Source organism: Panonychus citri, unplaced genomic scaffold, assembly GCF_014898815.1.
Source record: "Panonychus citri isolate SS breed McGregor unplaced genomic scaffold, ASM1489881v1 Contig00138, whole genome shotgun sequence".
Classification (NCBI taxonomy): domain Eukaryota; kingdom Metazoa; phylum Arthropoda; class Arachnida; order Trombidiformes; family Tetranychidae; genus Panonychus; species Panonychus citri.
In genome coordinates, this window is record NW_026515543.1 from 494,269 (window position 1) to 508,885 (window position 14,617).

The 14,617-nt window shown below is 29.1% G+C and overlaps 2 protein-coding genes and 1 long non-coding RNA gene across 3 annotated transcripts; 2 read left to right on the plus strand and 1 right to left on the minus strand.

Moving 5' to 3' along the window:
• The first annotated feature begins 158 nt into the window (after positions 1-158).
• LOC128393253 (ras guanine nucleotide exchange factor K-like) lies at positions 159-2,961 on the plus strand. Its single transcript, XM_053353392.1, has 7 exons — positions 159-1,384; positions 1,481-1,561; positions 1,661-1,791; positions 1,907-2,161; positions 2,310-2,403; positions 2,499-2,755; positions 2,832-2,961. The coding sequence occupies exons 1-7, from the start codon at positions 329-331 to the stop codon at positions 2,878-2,880; spliced, it is 1,923 nt and encodes a 640-aa protein (XP_053209367.1). The 5' UTR covers positions 159-328; the 3' UTR covers positions 2,881-2,961.
• Positions 2,962-3,194: 233 nt separating this feature from the next.
• LOC128393259 (uncharacterized) lies at positions 3,195-5,827 on the minus strand. Its single transcript, XR_008326115.1, has 3 exons — positions 5,690-5,827; positions 4,381-5,281; positions 3,195-4,208 (listed from the first exon to the last, which is right to left on the minus strand). It is a non-coding gene; the product is annotated as an uncharacterized LOC128393259 (long non-coding RNA).
• A 1,535-nt stretch (positions 5,828-7,362) lies between these two features.
• Positions 7,363-14,459, plus strand: LOC128393254 (ral guanine nucleotide dissociation stimulator-like). The gene is made up of 10 exons (XM_053353393.1): positions 7,363-8,548; positions 8,741-9,031; positions 9,567-9,690; positions 10,052-10,861; positions 10,958-11,038; positions 11,139-11,269; positions 11,387-11,641; positions 11,737-11,830; positions 11,922-12,178; positions 12,280-14,459. Exons 2-10 carry the CDS (start codon positions 9,006-9,008, stop codon positions 12,326-12,328), a joined length of 1,827 nt encoding a protein of 608 aa, XP_053209368.1. The 5' UTR covers positions 7,363-8,548; positions 8,741-9,005; the 3' UTR covers positions 12,329-14,459.
• The last annotated feature ends 158 nt before the right edge of the window (positions 14,460-14,617 follow it).

The window sequence follows — 14,617 nt, forward strand, 5'->3', positions numbered from 1 at the left end:
CTTTTTATTCTTTTCAATAAGGTAACCCCATCTGTCGGTCCAATTAGAAACTAATTTCAGTTCTATTGTTGAAAGAAAAGAATTTTTTCTATATCAACGGTCCCTCTTATCTCTTCGTTGTCATGGTAACGTTAATGTTACGTAGAGAAAACGAAATGTTTACAATATTCTCATCATTCTAATTGCATCTAATTTTAATTCTCTTTTTCTTTTTCTCATCCCTTTTAAGTGTTATTATCATTATTTTAGATTTTCTTTTATTTTAAACAAATATCTTAATCTTAATAGTGTTGAGCTTTGTTGTTTTGAGTGGAAATTTGTTGTTATAATGTCCACGAATAAACATGAAATCTCCATGTCACCTGCTCGACGTTTCTGGAATGCAGAAACAAATCGTGACTCATTGTACCATATCTACTTAAAGAAGATCACCTATTCGTCTAATAATGATTTAAATGATAGTGATAGTTTACAATGGGAAACTCGTCGGATACGTTTATTAAAAGCAGCAACAATTGAACATATAATGGAATATATTTTATTATTAACTCCACACCAAAGGGAATTAAATGTCTCATCATCATCATCATCATCTTCTTCTTCATCACCATCAAATCATCATCATTGTAATACCACATCAATGGAGGAAGGTCGAAATGATGTAACCCATATAATGCATGTTATTTTTTGTACTTATCGTAAATACTGTTCACCTCAAGAGCTTTTCACCATTTTGGTTAAACATTCAAGAAAAGCATCACCCCACCAGTTAAGATTTGTCCTTCATTATTGGTTAAGATATTATCCGGAAGATTTTCTCACTCCATTGCAATTAGAATCAACTGATGTAACTACAACAATACCAACAACAAATACTACAACTACTATTTCAACAACATCAGTATCTACAACAACATCTACAACCTCAACTACAAGTACCGATGATGAGAGTATAATTAATGATAGTCTACCAATTGATGATAATTGTACATCATCTCCTTCCGTAAATACTAAAAGCAAAACCACCAGTAATCGAAAGTCTTCCTCTTATCTTCCTCGTATTTTAACTGCAATTAAAAGTAAAAATATAAACAATGAAAATGGTAAAAAAGGTAATGATGAGACTACGAAAATTGACTCATCTCTATTAACAGCTAATAACCAAAGTAAATCACCAAGAAGTTCATCTCAATCAAAATCAACCCCATCAACACCAACACCAATACTTAATTCACCGGAAACTCAATTGTCAAACCAAAAAACTTTATTTGATCTTTTATTACTTCTTCCTTGTATTGATGATACTCTTTACCGAAAGGCTCATTTATTTGTTGAACAAAGTAAATTTGATCAGACTGATCAAACTTCAAATTCTCGTCATAATGTAAGTTTACTTTACCTTTACAAATTTATACACAATTTCACAATTAACTAATTGTTGTTTATTATTCTTTTATTTTTATTTCCATTTCTATTATAGTCTATCAACAAATCTCCTGCTTATTGCATCATTGATTTGGACACTAAATTTGTCGCTCAACAATTGACCGCTATTGATCTGGTAAATTTAATCAGCCACTTGATGATATGATGATTAACAAAATTAGAGATGATAATTAATCATTGTTATTATTATTATTATTATTATTATTTCTTTTAGGAAAACTTTTTATCTTTAAAACCTTACACTCTATTGAATGGCCATCGACAAAATCCTCGAGTTCAAAATATGATTAAAAATTTCAATCTATTATCTAAACATGTTGTTATTACAATTCTAAAAGCACATTCGTAAGTATAATAATAATTATTATTAGTAATTAGTAATAATTAATAGTTGATATTAATTTTCTTGTTTTAATTGTTAATTGTTAATTGTTTGATATTTGTTTGTCTTTTTTGTTAGTCCTGATCTAGTCACAACTCATTGGATTAACATTGCCCAACAATTGAGGAAAATGAAAAATTTTAATTCACTTAAAGCCGTAATTGCTGGATTAAGTAATGAATCAATATTCCGTTTAAAACAAACAGTTTGGTCTAAAATTAATAAAACAATTGAATCAACATTTAAACAATTATCAACAATTGTTGATGATGTTGACAATCAAACTTTATTGAGACAAACACAACTGGAAATTGAAGGAACTGCTAAAGTTAGGTAATTAATCAGTAATTAATTTTTCCAATGATTACAAAACTTTTCTAGTTTTTACACAATCTAATTTTGTTTTCTTCTATTTTTAATCATCTCAATGGTTATGTGACTGATCAACATGGTCGACAATTAATTGTTACACCATCAACAGTATCGAGGAAGAGTCTTTTGGTACAATACCTTACCTTGGTATATTTTTAACTGATTTAACTTTCATCGATACTAAGTCAAGTAATTACATTGAAGTAAGTAAAAGAAAAATTGTATAACAATTAATTGAATTGATAATTGATCTAAATTAATAATGATAATCAATTTCTCCTTTTGCTTTTTCTCTTAGAATCCAAAAGCTGCAGGGAAAAAATTAATCAATTTGGAAAAATGTTGCAAACAATTTGAGATAATTACTCAGATTCATTTACTTCAACAAAACATAAATGCTGCACTAACTGCTTACCATCAATCGCAACAATTAACTGGACTCTCACAATTACCAAACTATAATAGTACACCAACTGTCCCTCGAATTGTTGTCGCTCGATTGTTCAGAGCTTGGTTTCAAGATTCAATTATCGCTGACATGACAGATAATGATTGGTAAATATAATCGATAATTAACATTCTCATTCCAATTAGATTAATAATCAAAATTTTTCTTTTATTTCTCAAACAGTTATAAGTTATCACTCGCCTTGGAAACATCTCAAAGTCAAAAGAAATGATCAATCTCCATCATCAACAATTTACCTTCTTAATTATTTACACACCAAAAGCAAAAAAATATTATTTTTCTATACAACTAATTAATCACTGGACATCATTTGTTTTTTTTTCTTGCATTCTAATTGCAATTATACTTGACCAAAAGAATCTCCATCACCTCTCTCTCTCTCTCTCTCTCTCTCTCTCTCTCTCTTCTCTGTCTTTCCGCACTTTGTTTTTAAATTGCTTATTATTTCGTGCATTTTTATTGCAACAATTTAATCAATTGTGTCAATTACCATTCAATTTAGATGTGTAATTATCACATTGATAGTTTTTTTTACAGTTTTCTTACTCACTTTTACTTTTACTCTCTCTGTTTACTATTTGTTAAAACACCAAAAATGCTTAACCAAAAAAAAGAAATTGTTTTCTAAATCATCTCTTTTTTGATTCTTTTATACAATCATAGGCACACACACACAATTAAATTGTTTATACTCAATCAATTGTTTCCATATAACTCAATGTATCCTTTTTGGGTTAAGAATTTGATCCATTTCTAATTGTTATTCAATTTTAGCTGTTCAATTGATTGTCCTTGAAAATCAGTTGTTCAGTTGATTATCAGAAACACAGGAATATGATTAACAATCTGGTTAAAACTTCAAGGACTCAATTTACTCTTCCAGTGGTTAGTCAACTTGATTTAATGAGAATTTTAATCTCACTCATTTTGACTTTTTCCTCTCTCTCTCTCTCAGTTGTTATTTAATTGTCACACCAATTTGTTCAACCTCACACCGAGAAAATGATCACAATAATCAGCTGATTGTTTGGAGTGTAATTGTTTGTAAATCACACGCCTGTCCATTGTTTTGATTTGATTTAAACGCCTCTCATTGGGTAGAAGTAAAAAAAAATTAAACCTCCAGGTAAATGATGATCACTTGATTAGTACAAATTGAAAAAAATTAATCATCATATCCTTGTGATTAAACAGAATCAGTTCAAATTGTAATTGATTAAAAAATTCAATTCTTTCATGAGTGTGTAGCAAAAACAGAAAACTATTGATTGTAATCAATCAATATACAGAATTTGTTTTCTCATCTAATCACCAACTCAGCTTACAATTAAAAAGATAATCAGATCAGATGAACCTAAAGACTATCAGTTTTTCATGTAAACATAAATTCATTGATTATTATTAACCAAAACAAAAAATCAACTGGAAAGATTATCAATTAAGATAATCAGTTAATCCATGAGACGATATTAACTCAATTTCAATGTTCCTTTGGCATGAAAGTTAATCCAGTCAATCCCACGTAAAGAAAAGGCAAACCTTTAAAATGAAACAAAGAATAAGAATAAAATTAAAAATTAGAATTTCAAATCTGATGAACAATTAAAAAATAGAATTAAAAGAAACTTAATCACAAACGACAATCAAAATATTCCATAAGTTTAAGATGTTCCCTCTCTTTCTAGGAGGCAATACACTTACAGATAATTACCTTGAAAAAAATGATTAATTGTCAACTAAGATGGTTAATTAAGTTACACTAATTAAAGATACAAATGTAAATTAGTAAAAGATAAACAATTAAAATCGTCACTTGATAAAAAGGTTAACATGTGATTGTGAACAAAAACGAAGAGGGAAAAGATAAAGTGATTAACATTTTCGTGATGAAAGTTAATTAGAATGTTTTTAATTTCTCTCTTAATTGTTTCCATTATGATCTTCATGAAATCATCAACTTCCATGTAAATATCTATTTTAGCGGAGATTTTTATGGAATTTTTCGTTTTGGCCTCCTAATGTGAAGAAAATCAATCAATATAATCACTCCGATACTAATTTCTTGTGAACAATCAAAAAGACTTCAAGAACTTCAGTTTTGATAACATCGAACGGAATTAACTCTGAGTACCAGGCCAAAACCCGTCATTGTCCTGTCGTGTAAAGGCCCAATGTCCAATTCAATCCTCCGAAACTTTTTCATCATTTGTCCGATTTGAGCAACTGACTGAATGGTCGTAATGAAACAAACAATCAAATCATCACATCGTTTCAATTTTGATCTGGTTCATATAAGCAAAATAATTCGTTCCCGAAAATTTCAACAATTAACCAATTAACCAATTAACTAATACAATCAACATTTTCTCAATTTTTCAGTCATGATTAGAATAGTTGAGTTACAGATGATCGTTGATTCTCAAAGAAAATTGATCAGCAATTTGTCCTCCGTTTGTATCTCGAGACCGACGACCTTTGGATTCTCAATATTTTGATTCCTTTTTTGGATCCAACAATTTGCTAATCAACGAGTTCTCTATTTCCTAATTGTTGAGAATATGCCAGTGATTAACATAATCTTCTCATTCATTGGATTTCCAACAATTTACACCCTGTAAGTGAAAATGATTAGTGTTTATTAACAAGGTTACAAAATGATGATATTCATTGTTTATGTGTGGAGACAGTTAATTAATTACAATCAATGAGATTCCTACATCTTTTTCAAGATGATGAAAGTGATTAATTAAAAAGTTAATGTGTTAATGGCCTTCCAATGGTTAGTTTTTGTCTTTCAATAAAAAAAAAGGATAACATGTTAATCAATTTATTACCACAATAAATTGATTGTTTTCCTTTTTTTAATCAACATCTCATAATTACTTTGATTGTTGTTGTAAAACAAAACATAATCATTATCATGTTTCAGATTTTTTTGTTATGTTTCCATCAGATTGACGTTAATCAGTCAACCGACCTTTTAAACAATTGAACAATTAACTGATTAACGTTACTTTTACCTTTTTATTTGCAGATAATGGATTTAATATTTTCTCATGCCAACAATTAACTGATTAACCAGATAAATCGACACACATTTGGGATCCATAGCTTCATCTTTACAGATTATTTGATTCTTGGTTAATCAAACTGATGAGTTTTTCCACTAAATCAACAATTTAAGTTGATTGTAAATCTTTTTTTTTTCTCAGCCATCAGGGTTTTCCATGTAATCAGAATCTTTGGAATAAACTTTTTCTCTGCTTAATTTTTGCTTCCATTTCCAAAGGAATTTTGTTATGATTATCCTGATGCAGATTCTACTTTGGATTATGAGGATGATGATTAAGATTAAAATAGATTTGAACTTGAAATCCATCCATTTACAAGGTTAACGTTCAATTCTGATTCTTCATCTCTCTTTTTTTCCCAAGCATCTCATGCTTAATTTTTAATCTACATTCACCATTTTGATGGTTAATCAATTTCTCAATCTTTTTTTACTCTTCACAATCGTAGCAAAAAAAAATCTAAATTCAATTGTTGTTTATATAATGTTAACAAATATCATATATGGGGTTACTTAATTTGACAGTTTCCACGTCAATCATCATTTAATTGAGTTAACAACAAATGCTGTAATCCCACACTCCCACGTGAGAGAATCAATTGAATTCCAATCAATCCGTTTAATCATCTTCATGGTAAACAATCAATAATAAATCAACAATTGATTTTAGAAATCACAAATTCAGATGAAGATTGAGATTGAGATTAATCATCAATAACATATACCAACAGCCAACACAACCACTGAAAAACCAACGATAACCAATTTGTTGACAATTGTTAATCATTCCAACAATCACTTGAAGATAATGTTACAATTTAACTGATCACAAAAGACAAACAAACAAGAATTTGATTAAAATAGATTCCCAATCAAATCAATAAAAATCCAAGAAATCAAATGAAAATAAACCAAGGAAAATCTTCAAATCTTCTAATGTCACATGAAAGAAAATGAATGTCTCTTTTTTTTCATGAAATTCTCACGCAAATAATCAGAATCAAATTGTTAATCAGTAATATCCTCTTTTCATCATGAACCATAAATACCAAAGGGAAGAGCCATCATATCAATAATATTGAACAAAGAAGAAAACAATTACAATTATGATTTATGGAAAATGAAACAAGATGAAAACAATTGATCACGAAAATCACAAATCACATTAATCACTTTGAATCTCGATTGATTAGGGGGAACATATTGTTACAAACACCGAATGAAAATATAATCCTCATTTAGAGCGATTAAATTATCCCAATTTCTATTGCAATTAAAGAAAGAAAGAAAATTATGATTGATCAAAATTAGAGAAGAAAAAAAAAGTCAAAGAGAACATTTTTTGTTCTCTTTTGTGTTAACCAATGGGAGAGATTCGGAGGCATCGACACCATTTTGGTTTCTCTTTTCCCTCCAATTGTTTCAACTCAAAGACTAAATTGTTTACCCTCTTGATCATCACGAGTAATTAATTGATTTGGTTTCTAATTTCACTTTAATAATTAGTTTGTAACAATTTATTTCGTCAGATTGTCAACCGATTTCTCGTCACTTGATCAATTTATTGGAATTTTCTGTGTACCTGGATCGATGTAAACAAATGAACAATAATTTTGATTTTCTCTTTTTTTCTTCTCTGTGAGATTTGATAACCTTGATTATGATTTTCTATTCTCTTGATCATGATTAAGAGTATTTGAAGAAACCCTGTGAGTGTTGATTCTTTTTCCCTGTGTTATATTTGATTGTGTGTCTCATCATCATTTTCTTCATCTTCTGTTTCTTTTTCTTCTTCTCTTTTCATCATCATCATCATCATCTCTCTCTCTCTCTCTCTTGTGTGTGTGCGTGAAAGTTAATGAGTATTTATACATTATGATGGTTAACATTAACTCACTTTAATCACTCGACTCACTCAATTTATCTTCATGTTCTCTTCCTCACTTCTCTCTCTCTCTCTCTCACTGTGTTTCTCTATCTTCCAGTGTCTAGTTTCATCTGTATCATTATAATCATCCAACTTTAAATGTAATCGTCATAATCATAATATGATGTTGACGTTCTGTTCCAAGTAGGCGACATCTCAACATTTTGCTCTCTCTCTCTCTTTTTTTCTCTCTCTTCTCTCTCATTCTTTTCTATTATCATCATTTATTAACACCATCATCTACAGTGAACATCAAATATTACATCTTCCACTTTAATCCTCATACACCAGCGACAACAAAATCAATTCATCCTTGGCATAATCTCAATCTTCATCATCATAATCAATTTTTTGTTCTCTCTTTCCCTCTCACAAATTCTTATAATTGTTTTCATTTTCTTCTTCTTTTCTTTTTCTGACATTTGTGACACTTTTTTGTTTCTCTTTTTTGTTTTTTTTTCTGCTTGGAGAGCAAAAATTTTACTTTTCAACCTTAAATTGAGCCTGAATTTAATCATGATCAGCTCACGTTAAATTCAACAACAAAAAGAATTTAAAAAAAGACCAACTGATAATCTACCTAAGCTTTTACCTTCAATTGACTCATTCTCAATACCTTTTGTGATCAAATTAATTGTTTTTGGATTTTTACCTAATACAAATTGAGTCTAAATCCAATTTAGTGAATATCAATTCAATCACAATTGTGCCTTTTCTCATCTCAAATTATCTCAAATCTTTTGTGATCTATTTTATGCTTACCTTTGCATGAAATTAAGTTCAATTGTAACTACTGTTGATTGTCCTTTAGTTTTCTCCACAATTAACTACAACAGTTTAAACGTTCAGTATTTTGATACTTAAATTGTGCTAAATTACAAGGTAATTATTGGTCATAAATGAACGTGTTAATTTGACAAATTTATTGGTTTACTTTCACATCTAATTTGTTTCCTTTATTAATCATACTGATTATCTACTACAATATACTAATTGTGTCGACTTTTTTTATCTTCCTTTTATTATCTATCTTCATAAACTGTGCTTCTGTTAACTCTTATTCCAACAATTAAGCTGATTTAATTGTAACCTGATTGATTATGGTGATGAAAATGAAAACAAACCTTATCGATTCACAATTAATAAATCACTTGGCCTCGTGTTAAATTACATCTAATAGGATTGATCCAATTCATTGACATCATTTATCCAATCAAATTGTAAACAAATCATTATTCAGGAACCAGTGATTAATAAGCAAATCAATTATTATAAATATTAATCATCATAATCATTCAACAATTAACATAACATCAACAACAACAACAACAACCTTTAAATGAAATACATTGGAATCAAATTCTGGTTTGTTGATTCTTTTAATTCATAATTTACCTTGATTAACATCATCACCATCGTCATCATAATCGTCATCAACCCTGATTATTATTTATTATCATGATATGATCAAACAATTAACATCACCTTTTCTCCCATTTCCACATAACTTAATTATTTTACAATAATTAAGGATTTTCTATGTACGTGTAATTGTTTTAATTTTGTTTACTGAAAAAGCCACTCTGATTAAGTGACTCAGTAAATGATAATTTATCCCAATTCTAAATTACCCTTATAAACAATTTTAATTAATTTGTTACACTGATTATGTTAATTGTTGATAAATATCATAATCATTTAAGTGTTAGACCAAAAAGAAACCCAGCAACAGTTAACAACGATTATGATTACCAATGATGATAGATTTTAATTAAACAATAATGACATTGACAATGATTTTCTCAGCTTGGTAACGATAAACATCATGATTTTTATCACTAATTATTTCCTACTTTTTTACTTCTTCCTTTTCTTAATTAACTTCTTCCTCGCAATTTAGGCGATCTGATCGCAAATTGAAAAAAGATGAGGCTCTCAACGTTAAAAGGATGCCCCGTGTTGATCTGCAACCAGAGGACCGACGACGTCGATCAAAATCAGTTGATAAGGATGACAACATGAAGGTAAGTAAATACTCATCTCTATCATTTAATAATCGATTATCAATCATTCAATCAATTGTTAATGAAACTTATCTGTGAGTTGTAACAATTAAACTTTTCCTTACAATGTAAACAAATGAAAAAAAAATATACATTAACCATAATTACATGTATTGATTAATCTTTGCTGAGAGGTTGATTATTTACCCTTTTCTGTTATAATGTTAAACATGATTTAATGAGAAAACAATATTACCTAGAATTGAAATGATTATAATGAGATTGAATTTCGAAACTGAATTAACCATTTTTTTTTATTGTTTGTTTGTTAGGTAATTTGATTGTAATTCTTACTGATTGTTCTCATTTTATTTTTCCACAGACTCATCAACGTGAAAAACGCAAAGTTCGTATATTAAAGGCAGCAACCATGGATCATATAATTGAATATATTTTACTATTAACTCCACACCAACGGGAATTAAATTTATCATCAACAATTCATCAATGTACTTCCTTAATGGAAGAAGGTCGAAGCGATGTAACCCATATAATGCATGTTATTTTTTGTACTTATCGTAAATACTGTTCACCCCAAGAAGTTTTTACAATTCTGGTAAAACATTCACGAAAAGCATCACCTCAACAATTACGATTCGTACTTCATTATTGGTTAAGATATTATCCGGAAGATTTTCTTTCTCCATTGGAAATGGATTCACCTGATATAATAACAGAAGCAAATGATAATATTGATTTAATTACTGTTAGTTTGCCCATTGATGATTCTTTATCATCTCCTTCCGCAAATTCTACAATTAATGGAAATACTTCCTCCTTAGAAGGTAATTGTATTTTAACAGCAATTAACAACAAAAACAATTACAACAGCAAAAACATTAACAATGAAATTGATGGTAAAGTCAACGATGAAATAACGAAACATGAAACATGCCCATCAACTAATAACCAAAGTAAATCCCCGAGAAGTTCATCAATCTCTCAATTAAAACCAACGCCAGTATTTAACTCAACAACATCATCAACAACTCAATTGTCAAACCAAAAAACTTTATTTGATCTTTTATTACTTCTTCCTTGTATTGATGATACTCTTTACCGAAAGGCTCATTTATTTGTTGAACAAAGTAAATTTGATCAGACTGATCAAACTTCAAATTCTCGTCATAATGTAAGTTTACTTTTACCTTTCAAATTTATACACAATTTCACAATTAACTAATTGTTGTTTATTATTCTTTCATTTTTATTTCCATTTCTATTATAGTCTATCAACAAATCTCCTGCTTATTGCATCATTGATTTGGACACTAAATTTGTCGCTCAACAATTGACCGCTATTGATCTGGTAAATTTAATCAGCCACTTGATGATTATGATGATTAACAAAATTAGAGATGATAATTAATCATTATTATTATTATTATTATTATTATTATTTCTTTTAGGAAAACTTTTTATCTTTAAAACCTTACACTCTATTGAATGGCCATCGACAAAATCCTCGAGTTCAAAATATGATTAAAAATTTCAATCTATTATCTAAACATGTTGTTATTACAATTCTAAAAGCACATTCGTAAGTATAATATTATTATTATTATTAGTAATTAGTAATAATTAATAGTTGATATTAATTTTCTTGTTTTAATTGTTAATTGTTAATTGTTTGATATTTGTTTGTCTTTTTTATTAGTCCTGATCTAGTCACAACTCATTGGATTAACATTGCCCAACAATTGAGGAAAATGAAAAATTTTAATTCACTTAAAGCCGTAATTGCTGGATTAAGTAATGAATCAATATTCCGTTTAAAACAAACAGTTTGGTCTAAAATTAATAAAACAATTGAATCAACATTTAAACAATTATCAACAATTGTTGATGATGTTGACAATCAAACTTTATTGAGACAAACACAACTGGAAATTGAAGGAACTGCTAAAGTTAGGTAATTAATCAGTAATTAATTATTCATTCATCGCCCATATCAACAATCACGAATCATATCTTAATTTAATTCATTTCACCAATTTGTTTTAATAGCTTCGAGGAAGAGTCATTTGGTACAATACCTTATCTGGGAACTTTCCTCACTGATTTAACCTTCATCGACACAAAATTAACTAATTACATCGAGGTATTCCATCTTTACCATATGATTGCTTAAACTCATCTGATTACCATTTCATTTTACTAATTTGATTAACTTTTGCATTTATCCTTATTAGAATCCCAAAGAAGGAGGCAAAAGACTAATTAATCTGGAAAAATGTTGCAAACAATTTGAAATACTTACCCAAATCCGATTACTCCAGCAAAACATCAAGGCCTCATTATTTGCTCTCTATCAATCTCAACAATTAAGTGGCTTCACTGAATTACCTCCTTTCTACAGTAATACTAATGTACCTCGAATTGTTGTTGCTCGATTATTTCGATCATGGTTCAATGACTCATTAATTTCAAGTATGTCAGATAACGATTGGTGAGTATAATTAACTTTCATTCATAACTAACTCAATTCTAATTGGAACAAAACTCTGATTTCTTTCAATCTAAACTTTTTTCCTTCTTCATCTTTTCTAGTTACAAATTATCTTTGGCCATAGAAGCTCCAATAAATCAACGAAAGTGAATCAACTAATTTTTCCTTCGAATCAACTCAATCTAAATTCGAAATTGAATCTTCTCAAAGTATCTAAATTAACCAAAAACCATCAATTCTTTCCGTCTCCATCATCAACCACCTTCATCTTATCAATCATCACAATTAACTCGAAAAATTATCCAACAAAATCAATCATAACTCATCATTTTCATCTGTATCATAATTTATATCAAGACAATTTCAATTGTTGGTTGAAAAATCGTATCATCTATTTTGAATCAATGAAACTTGATAATAGTTTCCGAGAGTCTTTCAAATTATATAATTTATTTATTTAGTTAATCAATTAATCAGTGAACAAAAAGATACACACCTTAACAATTAATCCAACAAACTTTTGATGGATATAAACTGTTATTTTTTTTTTGCTTCAGAAAGAAAAATCAATAACAATGATAATTAAAAAGTGATTTAATTTTTAATCACCAATGATTTAAATTACAATATGATATTCTAATTGTCATATTTATCAAAGGAATCACCATATGAGAAGACTAATTAACAATATGTAAATTGCTTAATCATCATCATCGTCACCAATCTTGATATCACGAGAAAAACACTGTTAATCAGTTAAACAGTAGGAAAACCTTGAACAATTAATTAATCATACATTGAACAGACTAATTTACTTGATTACATACAATTAAAAGAGAAAGTAATAGGAATGGAAATCAAACATTATCAATAAATTAATTTGTAACAATTTAATCAACAGTCAAAAAGGGAGAAACCATTGGAAATTAATTATCTCCATTAACATAAATTGACGTAATAATTATCATTGACCTCGTGGCTGAATTAATTGTCGTCAAACGAAAGTAACAATTGTTACAATTATTCATCTATTTTTTGAATTTTTCTTTGAATTTTGTTAACTTATTTTTCATAAGATGTTTTTGGATCAAACCTCGAACGGTCATGAATGGAACACCGAAACCCGTCGATTCAAGATTCCGCTTCTCCTCATGCGATAAAAGTACAAATCTCCACACGGAAAATGTAACAAAAAGGATAAAACCACAGATGAAAACGAACAGAATTTCGAGTAAATATTTAGAGATCGAAAATGGTAAACCAGTGTTCGCTTTACCCGTTCCAAGAGGGAACTCATGCCGATCCATTACAATTGAACAGTTCAAAGTTTTCTTATATATTTGATTAAGATCAAATTGGAATGTTAAATGGTCGAGCAAACGATTTACATTTGAAACCATTCTTTCCCCACTTTCATCACTCAAATCGACACAAAATACTTTTGGCCTTAGATAAAAATCTCCGTTCGATTGGATGAAAAACTTATTATACTCTGAATTCCAAGTGAATCCATTGAATGTTGGAACTTGATAAACTAACAATCGCTTATTGATAATTGATTGTGGTAAATTGTGAGAATACAAAGTGAAATCAGCAGCCCAACGACCAAATTCACTTGGTACTTTAGGTAAACACTCATCTCGAAATGAAGGTTTAGAACAGTTCAAACTACTCGAATCTACAATGGTACAATTAATAATAAGTGAACAGTTTAACCTCAATTCTTCATCAACCAATTTGGATCGATTAAAGTAAACTAAAACATAAGGTTGATATAAAGCGTTAAAATTAGTACCAGTAAAACTGATTCCGTGTTCAATTGAATCGTACACCGATAACGACGGTCGAGTTACTACAAATGTCGGAGTCTCGAACATAGTTATGTTCGTTGTGAGGTTTCGATTTGAACATATTGATTGATCCTCGCAAATTCTAGTCACTAATCGGAGTAAATTGTCTTGGGAATAATCGTAGTCCCGCCATGGACATTGTAAATAATCTGGACGTTCAATTGAATTACGATCGTGACACGATTCCTCCGATGGATAACCAGATAAGGGACCACATTGGATGTCACAAAGTCTCAAAGAATTGGGTTGATACCTAAATTGACAAAAACCGTACTTGAAACAATAATTAGGAGTCATAACTAATTGTTGACAATCAACTGTTTGAAAATAGTTGATCATGATTAGAATCAAATTAGTAATCAGACCGATTGCTTGTAGAAACATTGGATAGTTTAAAAATACTACAATTAAACTTGTCAACATAATCAGAATATATCAATTGCTTAAAAGGATTACAATTCAAATTAAGAGTGTTGGGATTATTTTGACTAAAGGATAACACTGAGATTGATAATCAACTGTAATGAAAATCTACTTGCAAATTTATCGTCCACTTTGTGCACATAATTGTAATCGTAATCAAACTAAT